Source organism: Megalopta genalis, chromosome 9 (genome assembly GCF_051020955.1).
Source record: "Megalopta genalis isolate 19385.01 chromosome 9, iyMegGena1_principal, whole genome shotgun sequence".
Taxonomy (NCBI): Eukaryota; Metazoa; Arthropoda; class Insecta; order Hymenoptera; family Halictidae; genus Megalopta; species Megalopta genalis.
The window spans coordinates 13283718-13308174 of NC_135021.1; the positions used below are offsets into that span (position 1 = coordinate 13283718).

A 24457-nucleotide genomic window follows, 5' to 3' on the forward strand; every position below is an offset into this window, starting at 1 on the left:
ATTTTATTTTGTGTAAAAGGTAACTGAAAAAATTATGGTACTTCCGGGAAATGAGAAATGATTCTACTGCAATAAATTAACATCCTCGACCCTTTGTGCTCCTATTATATTTGACATTTTTTAAATCCGCACGTGATGTAAACTTTCAAAAATGCGATTTCTGGTTTTCGCACTCGGGATGTCGCCGACACAACTGTAAACAGGGTGTCCCAAAAATGTCTCGCAATCTGGAAGTGAGGAGTTCCTTAGGTTATTTGAAGATACTTTTTCCTTAGCGCAAATGCAATTTGCCGTTTTGTTTTCGAGTTATTAACGAAAAACAGTGACCAATGAGAGGCGAGATCAGCCGGCGTGAACCAATGAACGGAACTGGGCTTCGTCCGCTCGATGACTCGACCGCCTCGCGCCAACCGAGCTGACCTCTCATTGGTCAGCGTTTTTTTGTTAATAACTCGTAAACGAAGCTGCGGATTGCATTTTCGCAAAGGAAAAAGTTACTTCAAATAACCTCAGGAATCCCTCGTTTCCCGGAAGTACTATAATTTTCGGACACCCTGTATGAGTGGATTAGGATCGTAGCGGAGTTAGTCACATTTTTTTCATTGTGAGAAGTAAAGAGTATTATAGTTTACCAATTTTATTACCAAGATAATTGCCGTTATTTATTCCACTTGTCTTTTTAAGATTTTGGTACGTCTTAAACATGCACATTTGAAGATCAAAATATTCGAAAATGTAACTTACGCCACTATGCTTCTAATCCACTCCATACATCGATAATGCGAAAAAAGACGTAAAATTAAAATATCTATAGAACAGTGTCAAATAATTAAAAGCCCGTACCAATTATCATTTTGCATACAGATCCGCAGTCTGCTTATTATAATCCTGTCCCCCGGCGACAATAGTTGCAGGCAGTAGTCGATTCATCTCGAAGATTTGCATACCAGAAATGCCGGTTCCGTCTCGGAAGGGTGATTACTTAATTAAATAAAATGATGTTCGAAACAAAGTTCCGACGGCCGGAAGTTGGCGCTCGAAATTCCGCGGGAGTTTCTTTTTTTTCTCCCCCGCCGCCTAATAACTCGGCTGCAAAAAAGTCGCGGAAACTGGCGAAATTAACGAGTAGCTCGCGACGCGACGTCGCGCGAGAAAAAGCAAAGCAAAGAGAGTCGCGGCGCGGTTTTATGTCCGCGAGTTAGCGAGAGGCAACGCGCGCAATAGTTCCGCGCGTTCCAAGAATCGTGCCAGTTTCCTTGGTTCGGGCTTTTTCAAATAACCGCGACCCTGAGCTTCTCCTTTCATGAAAGGAACGCGTTAGCGCATTCATCCGTGTCTGCTTTATCTTCGCCTTCGCGTGGCACGGCTACTGGCGCGGGTACCGATTTTTTTCCTATTTCCGACCTCGATTCCGAGCGGGCCAGCGAATGTTTAAAAATCCATCGCCGCGGAAATGTCAGGAGGCACACCTCGGCTCGGACCTATTAATTCCCCCTTTCGGAATTTTCGTCCTGCCTTGGGAAGTCCGCCGGAGCACAGTCGCTTCGTTTTATCTCGCGACGACCCGGTTTCGCTAAATACAGGCTCGCCAATTCAATTGGGACAACTTTTGGCCGAAATAGACGGGAAATCTTGTCGAACGAAGCCTGGAACATCCCACGATCGTCTTCCCGATACGTCGTGTCGCACACGTTCGCAATCTTGCGCTCTTTTCACCGATTCGGAACTGCGAACAACAATTTAGAATATTGTCTTTTTTTCTTTTATTGTACACCGAAGAGAGCGAACTTTCCATCCAAATTTCCGTCGAAAATATCTTCTGAAATAATTATTGTAGAATCTCGATTATCCAAACTAATCAGGAGAACGGGAGCGCATAGGTAGATTAAATTCTCATTCATTTTGACAATAATTAATGTTGTATATGTCCGTTGTACTCCCTTAGGCATCGTCATCTCCTGAGAGAGAAAACCAAGCGTATCCTTTATGGCCAATATAATCGTATCAACGGAATTGTTAGAAATGGAAGCTTTTGCAGCAACGACATTAATTTCCTCCGTGATTCTGAAATCCTCCGACGTAATTTACACTGTACACTATCTCTCTACATTTATTACTTTGTATTGTATTCTGTAATCTAGAGGGTGATTTAGCTCGTTCAATTAACAAAATAATGATAGCATATGGCTTTTCTCATATTGAGTTGTTTACATGTGAAACGTATTCGAAAGATTCGGATAATCGAGATCTCAGTGTATTTAACTTTTAACTGGTACTGTGGTACTGTACACTTAGGCTGCAAAGCATGCCATTCGAATGTTTCTAAAAATACCGTAAAAATTGATTAAAATACTTCTGGGTACATAATTTGACGCTATACAGTAAATTCTCCCTAATTGAGGCTCAGATTGTACACAAAAATGGACAATTTGGGAAAAGGAGATACCATTATTCGAACTCTGCGGTTCGTTTTTATAGTTATCGATTGTCAACAACTATGAAAACGAGCCGCAAGGCTTGAATGGATCGTATCTCCTCTTCCCAAATTGTCTATCTTTTTGCACAATCTCAGCGTCAATTAGGGAGAATTTACTGTACTATCGAAACATTCCAAAGAAGTTAAAGTGTAGAAACATGTACCGTTCTAATCGCGACATCTCTTGGATTAAACTAGTCAATAAACGATTGTCACGTGGTGTACATATTACTAATTCGGTCTATTTTGGACACGTACCTCCTTTGTACCATTCTTTAGCATGCAAGTAACTAATCACTGCGACTAATACACTTTAAGTTGTGTCTGAGCTTAAAATATTTTCTTCTCTACCTTCACACATTCTTTGCGGGTTACTTTACACGTCTAATGAAAAAAAACCAGTGAAGTATGAAAAAATTCACTTTTTCGAGAATATTTAATATTTTCAAAACTAATAATAAGATTTTGACAACAAGTGTGCGACGAGGATTTTTAAGATTTCTTATCTTTCAAACATACAGGATGAGTTACAAATTAGTCCCAACGATTTTTCAGCCCTTTCCGATGGTCTGAAAAAATTGTTCCCTATCAAAGTTAACTAGTATTTAACCGACAAGAGATTGCAATTGTTTAAATTTAAAGACAAATTTATCTTTGATAAAAGACCAAGGTCGACGTTATATTTTTAAATGAAACTAGATAATTTTAACTTCATAGTATTGTAGGCGACGTTGAGACGAATTCAACGACCTACTACATAATCACTTTTAGATAATATTGAAGGAAAAACTGCCATAACACCAAGGCCTCGCATGTAAACATAACCAAACGAACGTAAACATTACAAATGTTCATTTATTCAATTTCAAACCTTCGCACATAAAACAAATCATAAATTTACATAAAACTAAATATTGTGGCAAAATAGATCCATGGGGGGCAATTTTTTTCCTTCAATGTCATCTGGAGGTCATCATGTAGCAAGTCGCTGAATCGTTTCGACATCGCCTACAATACTGTGCAGTCAAAATTACCTAGTTTCATTGAAAAATATAACAGTAACCTTGTTGTTTTATCGAAAATCAATTTGTTTTTAAATTTAAACACCTACAATTTCTTATCGATTAAATACTAATTAATTTTCATAGGAAACATTTTTTGTCAGACCATCGGAAGGGGCTGAAAAATCGTAGAGACTAATTTGTGACTCACCCTGTATAACAAAATTTGTAAAAGTAAATTTTTAGATAGGTGTTAATATTAATAATGGCATATAATGTGTTAAACCATTGAAAACAACACGAAACAACTCCGAATTTGCAACTACTGTGTGAAATATCAAAAATCAATGTGCAGACCACTTTCTTAAGTTCACAAGAGCACCTAGGATACCATTAAACAATAACTATCATCGCATTAACGTGCACATATATTTGTCGCGCCTCGTGCTTCCGTTCGAATTTCTCAATGAAGCATTCATGAACGAACCGACAAGTTCGAACATTAAGCACCTGCAGTGGACACTAAACGCACTCCACGCCCCATCTTCGTGCTGCTCGATTTTCCATCTAAAAACAAATTACTCGCGCCGAAAGCTGTTCCGTATTATTTACTTGCGAGACCATTAGCGCTTTCTATTTGGAACTTGAATTTTCCCGGCGGTGCATGAGAACGAGCCGCGTGAAGCGAGAACGAGAATGTCGGCTAATTAGCTGGAAGAATTTCGTCCCCGTTGAACATTTTCAACGAGACTCCCGCGCGGAACACCGCCCGGGCAGCTTTCCTAATGTTTTCTTGCCGGCGTTTACGAGCCCCCGACCGTCTTTCGCGGCCGCGCTTTCTCACCCGGCCCGTTGTTTACTCTGCGCGACGGCTCGGCGAGCATTAAGAGCGCCGAATGCTCGTCTTTTAAATTACATCGGACGAGTGGTACCGCTCCTGGGGAGCATCGAGCAACTCCGCTTGAAAACCCGAGGAAAAAGGTTCGCGGAAAGCGTCGGCCGCCTGTCTTTTTCCCCGAGCCTTTGGCTCGATATTCTTTTAAATCGCGAACTATAAAGCGACTGCCACTCGGGAACGGCTACCAAGTGGACGAGTGCTGGTATCTGTCGAGGGCTTGTTGAAGGGCCCGCGTAAGGGCTGCCGCCGTGGCGAGTTCTGAACAGAAAGCGGAGTGTTTCTCCTCGGAACGGAATTTAATATTTTCTCTCTAGCAAAATGTTGTGAAATTCACTTTTTCCAACGAAACTAATTCCTCCGGACGGGACGAACTTCCCTGATTGAAATGCAAAAAGATTCAAGTAAATCCGATGAGTAGTTTCGGCGGTAAAAAATTTCAATGCGGGGCTGTTTTGATGAATGGAGCCCACGGAACGATGTTGCAATCTCTTCGAAACATTTCTGTGGCTGTTATAACCTGTAGAATTAGGTTGCAATGAAATAACTGTTTCGTCCTTTTTTTGTTTAATTTTATTACCAACGTTTATTTGTTTTACCTTTCTTAGCTGTTTTCGACGAATATGCTCGTCTTGACAGACAAGATGTTGCCATTTCGCTAACTGGCGAACATGTGCCGTCATCGTACAGCATTTGTTGTACTCTTCGTCTTAACGGAATTTCGTGATCTGAGCTAAAGCATTAAAAATCGAATTTCCACGTAAATATAGCTGAGAAAATGCGACCAACAGGATCAAAGTAAAATAAATTCACGAGGTTCCAAATTAATCAGCTTCGTTTGATCATACTTTTAAAAACTATTAAAAAGATCTCCGTCTCGCTATAAAATAAAGAATGTATCTTACAGTTCCGCGGATGAAAAATCAAGCTGCGTCGCTGGGTTCAAGGTGGTATTTCGACAGGGAATTAGTCTCACCTCAGTGTGGTATCCAGCGTACGGCGGAAAGGCAGATCGACTGCTCGATCTGTCAGGCCGATGCAGGGAAGTGTCGCGTGTAGCCTGTCCACGGGGCAGCCAGTGGCGCGGACACAGCTCTTCGACTCACTTTCACTTTCACTGTGCACCGTCGACAGCGGGAAACGCGACTCCGCCGCTGCAAACAGCGCGGCTCGTTAGCGCGACCGAAACATCCTCGAGAATTTCCCTAACGGGATTCTCCAGCACGGCTCCCTAGTGTCACGGGGGTGAGAGGGGGCGGTGGAACCAACAGGGAAACGGGAGAGGAGAATCTTACGAAGTCAACCCGTAAGCGACGCTGAATATTTAAAAGCCGGGGACAGCATAATGAAACGGGAGCGAGACCGCAATCTCCGCGGAATTATATCGACATCGTTCGACGATCCACCGAGAATCGTTTGCATACCGAAACCGACCGTGTTTAACGCGTTTATTTTGTCGCCGTTTCGAACGGAGAGCGCCGAGAGCATTCGGAAGGCAGAATCCGAAGCCCCGAGTACCCAACGATGTGCATCAAACGGATGCAATGGCCGCCATTAGTCATCTTAAGTTTCACGATACAGGTCGTCTTAATGAGTCATGTATAATACTGCATGTTAGGATTACTTTCCAAGATTGTGCTCTTCTTTTACCGTATTCTTACGTGTTTCGCAGACGCGGATTTTTCAAGAAGTTAACACGTCTCTTTGTTGTATTTTTGGGATTAATTTTCGAGAATTGCGCAAAAGAAAATATTAAGCCACAATGTTAATGAGTCATGCATATACTGCCTTTTGGAATTACTTTCGAAGATTGTGCTCTTCTTTACTGTATTTTTACGTGTTTCGCAGACGCGGATTTTTCAAGAAGTTAACACGTCTCTTTGTTGTATTTTTGAGATTAATTTTCGAGAATTGCGCAAAAGAAAATATTAAGCCACAATGTTAATGAGTCATGCATATAGTGCATTTTAGGATTACTTTCGAAGATTGTGCTCTTCTTGTACTGTATTTTTACGTGTTTCGCAGGCGCGGATTTTTCAAGAAGTTAACACGTCGTTTTGTTGTATTTTTGGGATTAATTTTCGAGAATTGCGCAAAAGAAAATATTAAGCCACAAGAAAATACTTGTAAAATGTTAATCTTCGGAAAGATGTGAAAAGAACACACCGAAAAATGTTTATTACGATTTAATTTGATTCGAAGAAAGTATCGAAATCAGAATGAGTTGTCCAATTTATGTTTTATGGTGCGAGATGGAGCTACGTCTCCTGATAGTTCTCCTTCATTGCATACTTGGCACTATTTTTCAAGATTCTGATACTCTAGGTACTCTCTTTCGGATCATTTCTCAAAATCCTAGCGCACCCTCTACTTTAATATATTTTAAGTTAATTTAATTTAATTTAGATGTCATAAACGGGCCAGATGCTACTTTAAATCTTTTACAAAAATTCAACATAATAATGATAATAGAATTATTATTTTTGGAATATTATTAATTAGTAATGATAATAGAATAGTAATAAAAATGAAAATGAAAATGAATATAATATGATTGCAATATACAAAGCAAACACGAACTAAACATCCTAGTTTCTAATAACATTATATTCTAATAACATTAAATTCTTAAATTTATTAAAATCATCATATTCAAAGAATCAATATAGAAAGAACGTAAACTCCGCATTTTATGCATTTATGACAAAAATAAGTAGTTCAAACGCAAAACTGTGAGGACATTACAAGAATTTAACGATATTATTGCACTATTTTCAACATATTACAATCGTTACAAAAAGGGAGTTACAATTAACTGAAACAATTTTTATTTTCCATAAAAATCCATAGTCCAGAAATACGAAATAAATTAAAATTATTTACTCCGAAAATATTCAAACATACTTTACACTATCTAGATATTAATCATTTGCAGAACTTTCATCCGTACCTAACGCATAATAATATAAATCGACCAACGAAAAAACGTGAAACGCTTGAATTCTCGCCAGCGGAACGAACAAAGGTTAACAAATGTGCGGCGGTTTCTTCTAAATCGACCAAACGCGACCTGCGTAACGCGAAAAAGTGGGAAAACAATAGAGAGAGCGGAGAATCGTGTGATCACAGTGGCAAATGTTATCCGAGAGAGCCGAATGCAGCGATTGCAGGTCGCTGGATTCCGGTGAATTCCATCGGGACGCGGTCATAGGCGGGCCAAGAGAATCGGAGAGTAACCATAATCAAAATCGCTTTGTCGGCCGGGTCGCGGGCAGGGTCGTGGACCGGAGATAGTTCCACAATGCGTCGGCATTAATCAGAGTGCTTCCGAGGCCCGGTGGCAGAGGGTAGTTCGCGCGACGGCAATTTCATTTGTTCCGGCGCTGCGTCGGATGCCTCGGTTGCGTCGCGCGCGGCCTGCATGGGCTGCATCGTCTGCCTCGGCGCGGTGTTTGCACGATGGAGCCCCGGTGCCCCGGGGAATCGGCAAAGCGAGAAAAATCGCGACAAGTGAAACGACGGAGCCGCCACGCTGAAAGCATGATTTTTAACGCGCCGCGTTCCCTGCCTGGGAAACCAACGTCCGTTGCGACAAGCTTCGAACACGGTTCATCGAACCCCGAGGATCATAATCGAGCCTTTCACGAGCCACTATTAAACGCTTGCGGTACCATTTTCTTCGCAGTTACGATCACTGGAAGTTTCTCGATTACAATCATTTCTTAGAAGAATATGAAAATTTGTATTTACCGCGTGCGCCCACGTTTACTTGGATACTCGAATATTCTCGGGAGAAGAATAGAATTTTACTTAAACTTACAAGAACGGAATAACATTCATACTTAATAGGTTCTTACTAGAAATCTCCGATAGGCGTTCGTCTCGTTAATGCACGGCAAGGGGTTTAATACTCCTTTCTCGAGAATGCCTCGGGAAATTTTCTAATTGCTCCTTTCCCGTTCCACGAAAAAAATTACAGCGATAGAGAATTTAAGCCGTGTATTCAAAAATGGCGCACGGCTGCTTTTAACCCTTAACCGGATTATGGCGGCCGCGGCGGTACCGCGCAACTTTAAACAAGTAATCATTAATATGCGTCAAATTTTCGTTCCAGATTCGGATAATACAGTTGATAAACGAGGTTCTTTTATCTTTTGCCGGTATTCCGTGTAATAGAAGAATTAACAAAAAGTATTTTAGTCGTTGTACAGTGAACTAGACATTCTAGCGTTTAAAAAAAGTTCATGGCATTTTTAGTCCAGTTTTTGAAAAAGTTGATACGTTGTAAAAAGTGTTCGAATAACTTCTCCCAGGAATTAATATAAATTTATAAACATTAATGGAGTTCTGCTGTGTTTAAGAATTCATGCAACCCTCTGTTCACTCATCGAGTTCGCGATGCTTCAGCGTAAATTTACTTGCGCTTACTAATTTGGAAATATGAAGTATTTATTGAAACAACGAGTCAAACACAAATGAGTCATTGACTCGGGTTTATTTAATACAATTTAAAGCGTAGAAATTTTAAGAAACTGAGAAGATGAAGAAAATAGATTCGAAGTGCGTGGAAAAAATGATGACGTTGTTTCATAGTATAGTATTTTATATTATACTGATTGTATTATATTTATATATAATATTATATATGATATGATATTATATTTACAGTTAATCAGTATAATATAATATAATAAAATATATAAAATAAGAAATATATTTTTTTTTTATTTTATATATTTTATTATATTTTATATTATACTGATTAGATTTTATATATACTGACTATATTAGATTTATATCGTACTTATACTATATTATTACACTGTTTCATAGTATAGTTCGCAAAGCCTTTCATAGATACCAGTGGAGATTTCGTTTCTTTTGGGCGAAAGCACATGAATCAGCGAATTTTATGACGTACGGTGGAGCACGACGGTGCACGATGTAAACGAAAATATAAAAAGTGAGGAAGGATTTAGGGGCCGAAACGTGCTGGAGTCCGCAACCGTATCGTAAGCTTTCCGAGCCGAAACATGTCGTTTAATGATTCACTGATCCGCGGTGGAACGGCCGACCACCCAGCGGTCACACGAATACTGTTTTCGCGATGTGTGTTTCGGAAAATTTACATCCCCCGGAAATATGTCACGCTTCTGCGGAACTGTCGCGAATGATGCACTAACACTTTCGTAATAACAGCAACCAACGCTAAAATCGAACGTTCTACTTTCTAGTTTGAATACTGGTTCGGTGAAATTTTCGTAGAAATTATTACCGTTCTTTTATTATTAGCCGATTAAATTATTAGCCAATTCTTCGGAGCATCGACTCTCAATTGAACGTTTAAAAAAAAAAGAATTGTACGTGGTAACTCGTGAGAAAAAATTGTTTTCCTAGATACCCAATAAAACTTTCCATTTTTAAAAACATAATTGATCGACTTTGACTTTGAGACAACTTAAAATTAATGTTACTGGAGTCTTTGCAGCACAGTCAGCGTATCGAAAGGACAATTCTACTGCACAAACCTCCAAAATAAAACGTATGAACGAGCTGTAACGGGACAGCAACGGAGCGAACTCTTCGAGTTTCCGGTTCTCCGCGAATCAGCTCGAAAACCACAATGCGCCGGAAAGATCTCTAAAACGCGGACACCGGAAACGAGGCCTTTCAGAAGATGATTGACACGAGGCTGGCCGAGAAATCGATTGTGCCTCGTATGAAGCAGGACGAGACGATCTCGACGCAGGATAATTCGAGGATCGACGACGCCGGAAACGAGATCACGGAGCACGCACGCACGCCGTAAAAATCGAGAAATTCGGCGATCGACGGAGATTATCTCGCGGACGTCCGAGTCGCGCGAGAGTTCCTGCGGAACTGGCCGGCTCTTCCTCGCGATCGTCGAAAAATCACGAGCGCATCCCCTCCATGGGGGTGTAGGGTGGCTCACGTGACCGAATGCAACCCCGTTGCACTCGGCTCGGTGCAGTAGCCGCGGTTGTAGTCGAACGGGCACGCCAGTCGACGCGGCGCTCGATGAATGATCGCCGAAAACCGCTGGGAATGCGTGCGCCCCCGGAAAATATTGCCGATCCATGAGATACGAAGGTTGAACGGGCACGAAACTCGGCATCGATTGCCCCGCCGCCGCCGCCGGAAACCTATCAAACTCGCGAGAAATTGCTCCCCGCGATTTTTTATACGCCCCCTCCGATCGAAAGCGATCGCCATTCGAGAAGCTCGCCGCGAGTTGTCCGGGGTCACAGATTAACGACAGATCTTTTACTACCTTGCTCCAGTGGCGGCGCGTGGGTTATGGTGTTGCGGTACCTTATGGCGGACTCACCTGCAACAGAAATGGGCGACGATGCGTTAGAAAGAGACTGCAACTTCGGAGTAACGATTGAATAAGAAGGTCTAGAAAGAGATTCTTCGGAACCGATAGATTATAAATGTGAATTTTCCTAGATAAGTATTTTAACTGTCCGTGAATAATTGCTATATTGCGAATCTTTATGCAAAATAAAAGTCTTTGTTCTGTAAGTTAACAGTTCTTTAAATTGAATCTGAATTAAATTAAATTAAATCAAATTAAGTTAAATCTGATTCAGAACGAACTAAAGTGAAATAAAAGTTTATTTTCCTCCTTAATAGGTGTAATAGAATAATTAGGCAAGCACTTACACTTACTCCAAAAGACATTATAATGAGTATTATTTGAAATCGTAAAAAGAATATTTGCTATCTTGGATGCTTTAAGAATGTATACATCTATTTAATTGATTCTCGCAAAAATTAACAACATGTTAAAATCGAGCATTAAAAATGTTTTACGTACTGGAATATCAGTACATATAATTATTCCTGCGAAATAGAATTGTGCAGAATTGCAATTAAATTATTCAAGAAATTATAATTATAAAATAATTCAATTGCATTGTAATTCGTCATTCAGACCGTCGTTCAATTAAATTACGAAGTAATACAATTACATTATAATTCGTAATTCAGGCCGCCATTCAATTCAATTACGAAGTAATATAATTACATTGTAATTCATAATTCAGACCGTCGTTCAATTAATTTACAAAGTAATTCAATTACATTGTAATTCGTAATTCAAACCATCATTCAATTAAATTACAAAGCAATTCAATTACATTGTAATTCGTAATTCATGTCGTCATTCAATTAAATTACAAAGTAATTCAATTACATTGTAATTCGTAATTCAGGCCGTCATTCAATTAAATTATAAAGTAATTCAATTACATTGTATTTCAATTATATTGTACTTCAATTACATTGTATTTCAATTACATTGTATTCCAATTGAATTTTATTCCAATTACATTATATTTCAATTACGTTGTATTTCAGTTACATTCTATTTGAATTACACTACATTTCAATTACACCTGTGATTAAAATATGCACGAAGCAATTAGTAATTGAATTAACCGAAAGGTTTCAATTATGTAATCGAAATCCGATGTAGCTGAATTACAGTGTAATTGAATTAGCACAACCCTGCTTTGAAACTCCATAGATAGTACATATTTAATCTCATACAAGCACAGCTCATATATCCTATCCACATGTAACGTCACGTAGACGGTTTAACTTTGCTTCAAGCAAAATTATCTGAAACTGTCTATAGGTATTCATGCATGATCCAAGGTAAGTACCATCGTCGAGGATACTTTGTTTACTTTCGTCGCGGTACCGAAGTGCTACCCTCTTATTAGATTGCACAAGGGACAGCTAATTTTCAAGAATTTATTGCACCATCGGTGGATGATGTGTAGCGCGTAACAAGAGCACGTAATTATTCTGAAGACATTTGATAATGAACCTTGCAGCCCCAGCAGGTCTGACAGCGTCGTAACGGACGCTCGGCTTTCTCCGGTGATTCCTCGGGCTCCTGAGAGCTTCCCTGGCATCCTTCGGGAGCTTGACAGTGCCGCGCGAGATTTGTGAGCCGAGCGGTTGATAAGTGTCCGCGGTGCGGCCGCGGATGCAGCCGCAGCAGTTCGACATCGTGCTCCTTCCGGGACTCTAACATCCGTTTTTCACCACCGTCGCCATTACTAGCACGTGGGAAAACTAGCAGCCTCTCGCGGCAGTCCGTTCCGAGCTTGCTCGAATACGTAGCTCGTCGTCCATTAGATATTTTGCGGCCGAAACTCGCTCGAAGATCGCCTAATTTCCTCGTCGTTTCCTCCGTTCGACAATTTGGCACCTTCTTTCTCTTGCCTTCCCGTTGATTTCGATATCCGACGAGATCAAACTTTTAACCCCTTGCCGTATTTTGACGAGTCCGACTCGTCATGAAAATTTCTGATAATAATTAATTGAGTATAGACGTTATTCTGTCCTTTGAAATTGGAATAAAATTCTGATCTCTTGTCATCAATATTTAAGCATCCGAGTAAATTTAGGCACACACGATAAGAGCATCAATTTTCTTTCCCTTCTAAGAAATTATTGCAATCAAAAAATATCTAATTACAGTAACTGCGAAGAAGACGGTATGTCAAGGGGTTAATATCCAGCCGCGTTGTCGCATTCACGATGTTCTTTCATTTATCGGAAGAGACTTATCTTCCTATCGATTTCGACAGTCCGCGTATGAATCCGTGCACGGGACGGTCCGAAATTAACTGCACTAATCGGATAAGAAAGATTCTATGGCGGCAGAGTATAATATCGGAGAAAGGAGTCGCGTTTATCGGGAAGAATGTATCGAAGATGATCCCAGCAGACAGGAACTAGGCTAATAACCGGTATCGGTTCGGCATCGAACAAATGTCTGCAGCATTGTTAATCGATGCAGGGCTTAATGGTTCCCGTTCCTCGGCCAAGAGAGATCGATTAGCGCGTTCCAGCGATTCGGCCGCGATTCCAGCCACGATCGAAATTCGCGGAGGCACGACGCCTCGAGCTCCGTTGCAGTTACACGAGTAGACAAGGAACAATGTTGCCACGGAGGACCGGTTGCGTGGCCGGCTCTCCTCCTGCATTTCAAGCACGTACACCGTGTACGTAGGAGACCGTCGTTGCCACGGCTACAAGTTTTATCATTCCTCTTCGTCCCTGCTCCCTCGGGCGCCGCACCTCTTTCGATAATTGTCCGACGATTCTTAATATTCAAGCAACGCGTGCCGAAGCTGATTCTATTATACATCGAGCACGGCGCACGTGATGCTGACATTATGGCTCGCCATACTTTTTTTTTGCTGCTGCTCTGTCCGCTCGGATCTCCTTGAATCGTCCGACGAGAATTTCGGACTCCTATTTTTCCCCGAAGAATATTGTCGTACGAATATTTTTGGCGAGTCAAATTCTCATGGAACACAAGGTATGTGCAAACGCTGTTCGAAACGGATCGACCTTTTTAAGGTTGCATCGAACGATTTGAAATCCTCCAAGGAGATAGACGGATTCATTTGTCAGATTGCGAGGAAGAAATATTTTGGATTTTGTGTCAAGCACTCTAAGTTCTTGCACTAAAAATCTAGTGCCTAAAATTCTTGTACTTAGAATCTTGTACTTCAAAATCTTTTTAAGATAACTCAAAGACTCGTTTCGACGTTTCGATCAGCTGATCGGCGTGGAACGCTCTCCGTTCGTTCGAATTGCCCTCGTTCGAAAATCGTGGAAGCTCCGTTGATTTCTCGGGGAACATCGTTTCGATGTTTCCACCAGCTGGCCGGCGTAGAACCATCGACGATCGCGCACTGCACTTCTGCAAAAACTGTTGCACTTTCGCACACTGTCGCACGAAGCTTCCCACTCAAGACACCGCTATCGGACGTCTATCGCGGCTCCGACGCGAACACAGTCCGACTCTTAACTGTTCCTCGAGAATCGTGAAAATTTGCCAGCCGATGAGATCGGGAGCACGGATCAATGGGCTCGTGTTAATCGGCGATTTTCTGGGCGAGCTGGGCATCGCGTGATGTCGGACCGTTCGCGTCCGCGTTCGCGAATTCCGATTAGGCGCACGTATTGGCGGGTCATCGAGTTCTTCCACGCCGGCTGTTTGGAACGGTACTAACCGGCAGGACTTCGCGCTCGGAATGAACCAGCCGGCGAATAAATGGCAGAGAAGAGAGAGAAACCGAAGAGGAGACACAGAAGAGGAGTGGAGACACACGTGTTCGTTCGCGCGTCCGTCTGCCGGAGATGTTCGCCCGCGGGTCGAGGAGCAGGATTCGACGAGCGTTCGCGACTTATGCTTAATTTAGTCGTAGAATTCAGGCGCCGCGACGAGAGAGCCTCGTCGACTCTCCTCTCGTAGAAATTCTCCTTCTCCTCGTAGAAATTCTCCTTCTCCTCGTAGAAATTCTCCATCGCCTCGTTCTCCCCTTTCGAGATCTACGACATTTTCGTCGCAGATCCCTAAGCGAACGCTGGGAGCCCTTGCATTAGTTAACATTTCAGGTTCTTCATTATGCAAACTGTGTAAAATTTGATAATCTTCGTTCGAGCATCTCGGAGAGATCCGGGTAGACGGAACAGATCGTCAACATTTAATCCAGAAGCTTCGAAATTAGGGGAAAAGTGTCTGCTCTCCAAAACGATTATAGCCTGCTGCAATCAGCGCACTCTGCTTTGTCGTATTTAATCGCTCGCAAGAGCTGAATTCAATTTCGCTGCGCAGAGTTGAAGAGCGTTTTTCGAGGTATCCGCACGCGTTACAGCCTTCTCGGAAATATTCCACCGTGAATCTTCCTACGCGAACAACTTTATACGTTAATGCTTTCAACCGTTGATGCTTTTCTTTTTCTATCGATATCTCAGTTATTTTTCCTCCAGAGATTACAATAAAGCCAACTGCACGATAATTTCGTTCACATTTTGGAAATAGGAATGAAAAAAAAACTGTTGTTGGCACGCGCACGTCACTTTGCACTATAAAATGAATGCCTATAAATTATGAAAAATTGTTGATTCATGTGCGCATACAACCGAAATTTTTGCGATTGTAACCACTTCTAAATAAAAGCTATTCAGCGCATGTCGCTATGCTATTGTTCTATACATATCAGATCAACTAAAAAATGAAGCTTTAAATTAGTAATATCATTCTTAAATAAGCGAACACAAATAAATGGCACTACATTTGAAACGCTCCGAAGTATATAAAATATTCTAGCTTTGTTCAAATGGGTAAAAGGCGCGTTCCAAACATTTAAAAATATCCTGGAAAGTGGCGAACTATTTAATATTTAATTCTATTATTTATTTAAACGGACAAAATACCTTTCAAATTACAGAACATAATATATACCGTAATGTAATTAGTAGATGAGTCAATTAGAAGATTAGTAGATAAGATATTTTAATCCAGTACAGCAGAGTACAGTAATTTCTCTCTAATTGGCACCCAAATTGAGTACAAAAATGGACAATTTGGGAAGAGGAGATACGATTAATTGTGGCTCGCTCCTCGTTTTTATATTTGTTGACAATCGGTAACTATAAAAACGAACTGCAAAGCTCGAATAATCGTTTTTGTGCGCAATTTGAGCGCGAATTAGAGAGAAATTACTGTAGCATACAAACAGAGACGGATTAGAATTGTGCAAAATAACGCATCTGCGAGACACGTATTGTGCTTCTGGCAATCGGAGAACATCGCTGCTACGCATACGGCCGTTAGGGTCGAATGGGTTAACTTTGCAGCTTCCCGCTTCGAGTCCGTTCGACCATCGAAACCGTCGCAGCATCGCATTCTGTATTCGCCAAGAATGTTGTCGACAAATGAAGGAACAGATTTCCACGGTTTCTTTCAACGCGATTCGCCGCAGCGAAGATCAATGAGAACTCCCATCGGCGTTTCTTCCTCGAACGGCAACAGGAACCGGCCGGCTCGCTCCTAAACGAGATAATTTCGCGCAATAGGCAACCCTTCGCCGACTTCAGCGTTCGTTGCACCGTTTTCCGAGAAGACTGCAAGAGCAACTTGTTTGCGCATTAGGCAGCGGCACGAGAAGAAGCTCGTTGGAAAAACCGTTCGCGATCTCGAAGAAGCGAGTCCGGTTCTTCTTCCTCTCCTTTTTCTTATTGCTGCCCCGGCAAGCTACGTGCACGGAGGCGAGACGCGACGAGGATCAAACGCGGACGCTAACAGTCGAAAAATTGCGGCGGCCGGCCACTCAAATTACAGGTGAGCGGAGCAAGTCGACTCTCCTCGTTTCCGGTCGAGGAACTTCGCCGGCGCACGACGCAATCCCTTGCTAACGATGTTTACGATTATGGCCGCGATTATGTCGATCACAAACTTGCGCTGTAAACATTTCGATGGAAGCCGCGCGAGCTGTTCCCTGTCCGGACTTGATTAAACGAACGGCTGACACTCGACTCATCGCCGATTATCTTACGAAGAATGCGAAAGAGAAGAATGCTTAGACGTCAGTGGAAAGCGCGGTTAGGGTTCCAGGAGACGAATGCCGCTGGCAGCAAACGATTGTTGCATAGCTAACAAAAATTTCGCTTAACACTAAACGTACCAGCGCGCTGGTCGCAACGAACCGTCTCATATTTTTTTCTCTTAACACGTTCCGTGCCGAGCTTTTTTTACTTGAATCTTCACACTTTGATATTTTACTAAAACTTGATGTATTACGTGCAATTATTAATTCTCGTACACGTAACAACGTAACAAAAACTTATCAACGCCCATTCTTGCGGTGGAAATTGATTCTTCGGTTCTAAATTTCTTGTAAACAATTTGTTCAGTTCACTAAGTAAACATGCAAGCGTGTACCATCGATCGTACACGTGGCACGGAACGTGTTAAACAGCTTAGCTGTTGCAATCTCTTTGAAAAAGTGTACATGTGGCTGTTATAACATAGAAGTAAATTGTAGTGAAATACCTGTTTTGTTTTCTTAATTTTATTACTAACATTTATTAATTTCACGTAATCAGTTAGCTGTTTCCGACAAATGTACTCGTCGTAACACAAAATACAGTAAATTCTACCTAATTCTCCTTTAGTTTGTGAACAAAAATGGACTCATTTTTATAGTTGCCGATTGTCAAAAATCATAAAAACGAAGCGCAGGGCTCGAATAATCGTATCTCCTCTTCCCAAAATTAGAGAGAATTTACTGTATTGCTATTTCACCATGAGGAGTATACTTTTCGAAAACAACTGACCGGTTACAATTGTTCTGATTATGAAGATTTTTTCACGGAAAGTATTGGGCAGTTTGGAAAGTTGTGTCGTTCTTCCTCGAGAAAACGAAAGACAGCTCAAAGTAAAAAAAGAAAACTTCCCGACATTTCTCTGATAGCTTGAAAATCTTATGCTGACAAAAATGCTGCTTTTTATTGGCAAAATACTGAATCAAGTGTGCACATTTTGTAAGATCCTCACAGAACGAAACTTTCTTGACAAATAAAACAACTTTCCGAACGAACCGATTAATTGAATAAACATTTTCGTTCAAGCATACTACATTATGACTAGACATATGGCGATCTTTATGCAAAATATAATTTATCAGCATCAATTACAAGACGTAGGAGCGTAATTTACTTAGTATGGTAAAGTAGTTATTATATTTTAATAAATTGTAATTATGTATTTAATATGCTGTTCACTATTCTATGTTTCACCTATACATTTTTCCCATAAATGCATAAAATCCGCAGCCTAATCATAACAGATGTGGCGAAAAGTCTATGTAAAATCAGCCTTGTTATTCTTATAACACAAGTAACTCACTTTTAGCGCTCGGTAGATTTAGCGTTAAAGCATAACCGACAGCGACTCGTTAGCGATGATTTACGCGGCAACTCGATAGCGACTATCAAGCTTACAGATTGTACATCAAATAAGACGCTTGTGCATCATTTGCGAGCAAGTCGTGCAGAACTTTTTACGTTCTACCTACTCGTTGTTGCTGCGAACGCGCAGAGTACATACATAGTTAGTTTAGCAGCGACATAGTAATTTTCTAGTCGCGCTGCCCGGAGCGTTCGAAAACATCGCATGGAAGTATACAGTCATCCGCGACCGCGAAGCAGAAGAAGCTGAAGATCGTCCGGTTGTTGATCCGGCCGCGTCTGGATCGCACAGAAGCGCGTGTGTCGGCTCCTCGAGCCCGCGTCGCTGATGAACGTTCTCGGTTCTTGTACTTGGACGCGATCCGCATATGTTCCGCCAATGGCGTAGCAGCCTGTCATAACCGAACGCGAATACCTTTTCTGCGTTCCGAGAGCGACGAGGCAGCAGGCTCCCGAAGCTTTGGCGTGCGATGACCCTCTCGCGGAGAGAGATAAAGAGACAGAAAGAAAGGAAGAGAAAGAGAGAGAAAGAGAGAGAAAGAGAGAGAAAGAGAGAGAGAGAGGGAGAGATTGAATCGCGAGCGCAACCACTCGATCCGACTTCAAACCGAATTCTCGTGGATCCTTTTGTTTCGGGATCACTGGGATTTTTCATTTCTGGCTCGGCGACCCATTTCTCCGTCCTGTCGACAACGTCGAAATATCATCACGGCTCATGTTCGATCGATCTTCACCGATGCGAGCACGGATTCGTTATCGTAAGAGGAACACTCGGGTTCGTTGGATTTTTAATTTAATTTAATTTAATTCACTTTAATTTAATTTAATATGATTCAATATAATTTAATATAATTTAATATGATTCAATATGTGTGACTTAATATGACTTAATATGATTCAATATGATTGAATATGATTCAATATGACTCAATATGATTCAGTATGATTCAATATGATTCAATATGACTCAATATGATTCAATATGATGTAATATGATTCAATATGATTCAATATGATTCGATATGATTCAATATGATTCAATATAATTCAATATGATTCACTATGATTCAATAGAATTCAATAAAATCCAATAGAATTCAATAGAATTCAATATGATTCAATATGTGTGTGATTCAATATGAGATTCAATAAGATTCAATAAGATTCAATATGATTCAATATGATTCAATATGATTCAATATGATTCAATAGGATTCAATAGGATTCAATATGATTCAATATGATACAATATGATTCAATATGATTCAATATGATTCAATATGATTCAATATAATTCAATATAATTCCAATATAATTTAATATATATATATATATATAATTCAATATAATTTAATATAATTGATTTAGCATGAACAGGCCAAATGCCTATTAATTTTATTTAAAAACTTCATCATAATAATTACAGTAATAGTAATAACAATAGAATAATAATAAGAATGATAATAAAAAATGAAAACAATATGAATACAGTAATACGAAGCAAACTCAAACTAAACAAGCAAGTTTTTAACAACAACAATAGATATTGGATTTATAAATTGATGAAAATCATCGATCAAAGGATCAAAGTATGGAGTACAGATTTGAAAAGTTGGTCGTTCGTTGCGTTCCATTGGTGGAATTGCGTCGGGTGGGAAAAATTTCGAGGTAATTTCAAGGATTTATGCTCGCCGAAAGACTTTCGAACGGGCACATTACAGCGCGCAGTAATTTCAGGCGACGGTGTTGGCTGGTACACATCATAGACACTTTCCATCTATCAATCAGGTTCCAGAAGCTTTATTAGCGGGCGTCGGGAGAGCTTCAATTACACGCCGCGAAGCGGATAACGACGCGATGGTAATTTTGGACCTGATTTCACCGTGCTCCTTCTGCGCCGCACTCGAAAATCGCGGCGAAGAGCCCGCAGGCTGTCTAACTGCCGCGCCAAACCGAAAACTAATTTTAACGGCCTTTGATCCGGCGATCGCGCGTCGATCGATCGATCGATCGATCAATCGCGTCCCTTCGTACCAAACCGATGAGCATAATCTTTGTCGCGCACGTCTGATAATTTCCTGGAAAAGCGCTCGGGCATCCACACCGAATAAAACAAAGATCGTAAAACGCTCGCTTTATAGTTTCAATGTTCAAACGCCGCAGCCTTTACGATTCGGTACGGACGTAAAACTTTTTATTCCCGGCACTTGGCAAGCTATCGCGGCGAGCTTAGGCAAGAATCATTCGAACGGCAAGACTGTTCAACATCTGACAAATGCAAATGCACCTGCAGTTCCGCGTTTCCACCGAATAAAACGCCAAGTGTCGCTGCCGCGGGTCCAGCAGCCTCGCCGGAATTATTGACCGAAACGTTTGCCAGGGTTCTCTCGGAGCCCCTAGAAAAATTGGGAAACCGTTTTCTTAAGGAGTTACAACCTAACTCGCGAGGTCACGTTCGCCGCGACGCGGCGAACCGGTGATTGCCAGAGGGAAAACGGAAAAACTAGTCCGGTTTTCACGGTTAGAGCTTTCCCCCTGCCGGGACTTTTAACAGCCTCGGGACGTAGCACGCCGTGCAGTTAAATTGCACGGGCCTCGGAACCGTGTCGAAAAAACCAGCCGCGAAAGAAGAAACTGCACGCTGCAGGAAGTCCGACCCTATCGGAAGCCGTATTACAGCCGAGCCGAGGTCTTCCCTTCACCGCAGCTTATGGCAAACTGACTTTGTCTTATCCTTTCCTCCGCGTTCCCGTAATCTTTTCCCTCGCAGAGAGAACACGCATTTTTCGGTGAAGCCGCACTGCGCCTTCTCGAACCTTTGCGCTGCCTGCGTGCTTTCCGAGATCAGAACGCTAAGATGTTGATCTACGGCTATGGTAACTTATATTCTTGGAACGAAGGAATATTGCTCGAACAGAAAAGATATTCTTTTCCTGGGTTCCTGGCTTCGTTCAATTTTTAGGGGGAACTGAATTCTTCGCTCATTCTAAAAGGGAACTGGATAACACACGACGTCTTAAAGACGTCTAAACTGGACGTCGTTACGATCTAACGTGAACGTCGTTACGACGTCTGAAATAAGACGTCCAAGCGACATCTTTAAGATGTCAAACTTGCGACATCTTTAAGACGTCCCGAATCTCCAAACACAAACGTCTTTAAAATGTCTTCAAAACGTCTTTAAAACGTCTTCAAAACGTCTTTAAAACGCCTTTAAAACGTCTTTGAGACATCTTTGTGCTATCTGAGAGGCTTCGAAGTTTGCTCGAACTCAACTTGAAATATGGAAAATTGATGTTCCTTAAAACGTTGTAACGTATATTTACAATAACGAAGAATTGTATAAAATGTACTAGAAGAGCATTCTTTCAGCTATAAAATTGCTATAGGCAAAAGTTGTTTCACGAAACAGTAACTGAAATATCAGCAATTATCCTCGACCATATTTTTCTGCGTAAAATCGCGAGCAAATTGTATGACTCGCGAGGGTCTTTCATTCTATGACGATGATCCAGAAGTAAGCGAACGCGGACCTTCGTCCACGAGAACTTGAAGACGTCTTCAAAACGTCTTTAAAACGTCTTTAAAACGTCTTTGAGACATCTTTGTGCTATCTGAGAGGCTTCGAAGTTTGCTCGAACTCAACTTGAAATATGGAAAATTGATGTTCGTTAAAACGTTGTAACATATATTTACAATAACGAAGAATTGTATAAAATGTACTAGAAGAGCATTCTTTCAGCTATAAAATTGCTATAGGCAAAAGTTGTTTTACGACATAGTAACAGAAATATCAGCAATTATTCTCGACCATATTTTTCTGCGTAAAATCGCGAGCAAATTGTATGACTCGCGAGAGTCTTTCATTCTATGACGATGATCCACAAGTAAGCGAACGCGGACCTTCGTCCACAAGAACTTGAAGGCTAAAAACCATATCCGGATCGCCGAAGCGTGAGATCGTGCGATTCTGGCGAGCACCATGTGTGCTCTCGATGGTTGTGTTTCGTATCAAATCGGGCTCCCAGGATTTATTCAGTGTCTGTCGTGAAACAGAGTTGCGCAAAATTGTAAAAATTGTAAAATTTAGAATATTGATTATCATAGTTCGACAATTCCATTTGCTCATCTCTAATTTCCATGTAAGAAAAAATCTTTCATTCGACTCGGACGTTTCCTTAAACATTCATCATTTGAGAACAATGGAGATATTTCAGGCGAAATTGTCAGGCTATCCAGCCGGTATAGCGTACAATCGCCAGTGGGAAAGCTACATTGTAGTGTCACGGAGATATCACAGATTTCGAAAAAGGTTCGAATTTGCGGGCAGTGTAATTCATGAAGGAACAGGCAGCCGATAAAACAAATAGGCGAACAATCGGAATCGTTGGTCTAGTCGCGGTTCCGATGATACATCGACGGCAATATCCACCTGTTTCACATGAAATACGAAAGGCGTGCTGTCGCTGCTCCCCTGTAGATCTTCGATATTGCCCGCTGGGCTGAGTTACGAGATCGTTGCCATTTTGAACGGCGTTCATTGAATATACCCGACTCCGACGCGCGGCGCGACCATATTTGTTCGACGACGGCTCGCTTTTCCGGCCGGGCTTCTCTCGGAGATGCTAAATTCCAGTCTCCGCTCATCGACTTACTCAATAAATTGTACCTTTTTTGATAGACTAAACATAAGTCTTCGTCAAGTCGTAGATATATTGTCCGATAAATTTGAAGAAGAATGCAGATATCCTGTGAATTTCTGCCGACGAAAGTGCGAGATTGATTTCATTGACAGTCAGGCGGAAAATACCAGTTTCTTAAAATTAATTAGAGAACAAATTTATGGTAACTGAAGAAACTAGACAGACTGGAATCCAGTATTGTGCAAGATATTTTTATAAAATTTTCGAAAAATTCAGATAACATAAAATGAAGGAAGTTTTGACCATCGTTAGTATTTCGAACAATTCTGTTCGACTATGTTGTTGAATAAGATTTTATTCGACGGTACTGGATAAATGTCCAATCGAATAAAAATGTAGGTATCTGAATAAAAATTTATCAGAGTTAGATTTTATTCTATTTATTTATTTATTATTTTATTATTATAAGTTCAGTTGAATAAGAAGTTATCTATTACTCGATTAAGAATTTATTTGTACAGGAATTAATTCGGAAAATAATCGATTTGAAGAAAAATTGTCGACTAATTGACTAATTTCTTGCACGTTAACTTTTGCAATTAACTTCTTTTTAACTTGTTACTTGATTAAAATAATGTTTCTCCGGTTGCAAAGAAAGTATTTTTAAAAAATTACATTAAAAACGGCCAACAATTACTGACATTATTATTCGAAGAATTTGTTCGAAGAATTTGTTACGAATAATGAATAATTGTTATTCGAATAAAATACTCGACTGAAAAGAATTCATCCGAATAATTATTTGAATGAAATATTTGTGTTCGATTAATGCCCAACTCTGGAATCAAATTGTGTCTTTGTTCGAGAATAATTTCCAGGCCGTCTCAGCAATTGATTCACAGTGGTATCAAAAACTGTTAGAAAAGCATTTAAGCAAGATGAACGCTGGCAATGCCCGATCGGGAACCGATCACGCGACACATTTTCCTCGAGCGAACGGTGATTGATCGACCTTCCGCCTTTACTGTAAAAGGGTAAAGGTCGCAATATTTAGGATCCGTAACTCTATTTCAATTTTCATTTAGCCGCGCTGCAAAGTCTGTCGCGCTCGGATTCAATCTAACCTAAACCAATATGGCTTATGGTATCCGACTGTGCGGTTTAACTCCCATCTCCGGCGGCACGGTCTTGGAACGGTTTCAATCCGCGATCCTTTGAATCCCAGGAAATCCGTGATCCCTGGCCAACAAGTCGCGAAAAAATCGGCGGCGAATCGACCCGCCAGTATTTTTGCTGGATTGACTGGCAGAAATGATTGCCAACTCTTGCCACGCCAGCCCCCTATACTAATCATCACCTAAATGTACATACACTTTTCTTTTTCTCGAAACGTGGTTCTCAATATGCTATACTGTTTCTCCGCGATTTGTTTCCCGATCGGTGTTTACTTTCGGTCGGCGGTGATCGGGTCTATTTGGACCCATAGTACAAATATTGTTACTCGACTGTCGCGTTTCTGACAATTAATTGAAACTTTCGCATGTTTCATTAAGGTCCACAGAAGAAGTTAACGTGTCGAAGAACGAGTGCATTACAAATTTGTTGGAAATAATTGGTAAATAAAATTATAAATCAC

General features: G+C 40.9%; 1 protein-coding gene across 8 annotated transcripts in view; it reads right to left on the reverse strand.

The window, feature by feature from the left end:
* LOC117220757 (uncharacterized) overlaps positions 1-24457 on the reverse strand; it is a 376568-nt gene that overhangs the window by 341394 nt on the left and 10717 nt on the right. For 2 of the 8 annotated variants that reach the window (XM_033471022.2, XM_033471020.2), the window contains exon 1: positions 12231-12456. The exons of 1 other annotated variant lie outside the window; for it this stretch is intronic. In XM_033471022.2, the coding sequence (XP_033326913.2) occupies positions 12231-12415 (185 nt within the window). In that variant the 5' untranslated portion in view covers positions 12416-12456. Of the gene's footprint in view, positions 1-12230; positions 12471-24457 lie in introns of those variants that run through there. 5 more of the 8 variants (XR_004490342.2, XM_033471026.2, XM_033471018.2 and 2 more) reach the window with 5 other exon arrangements.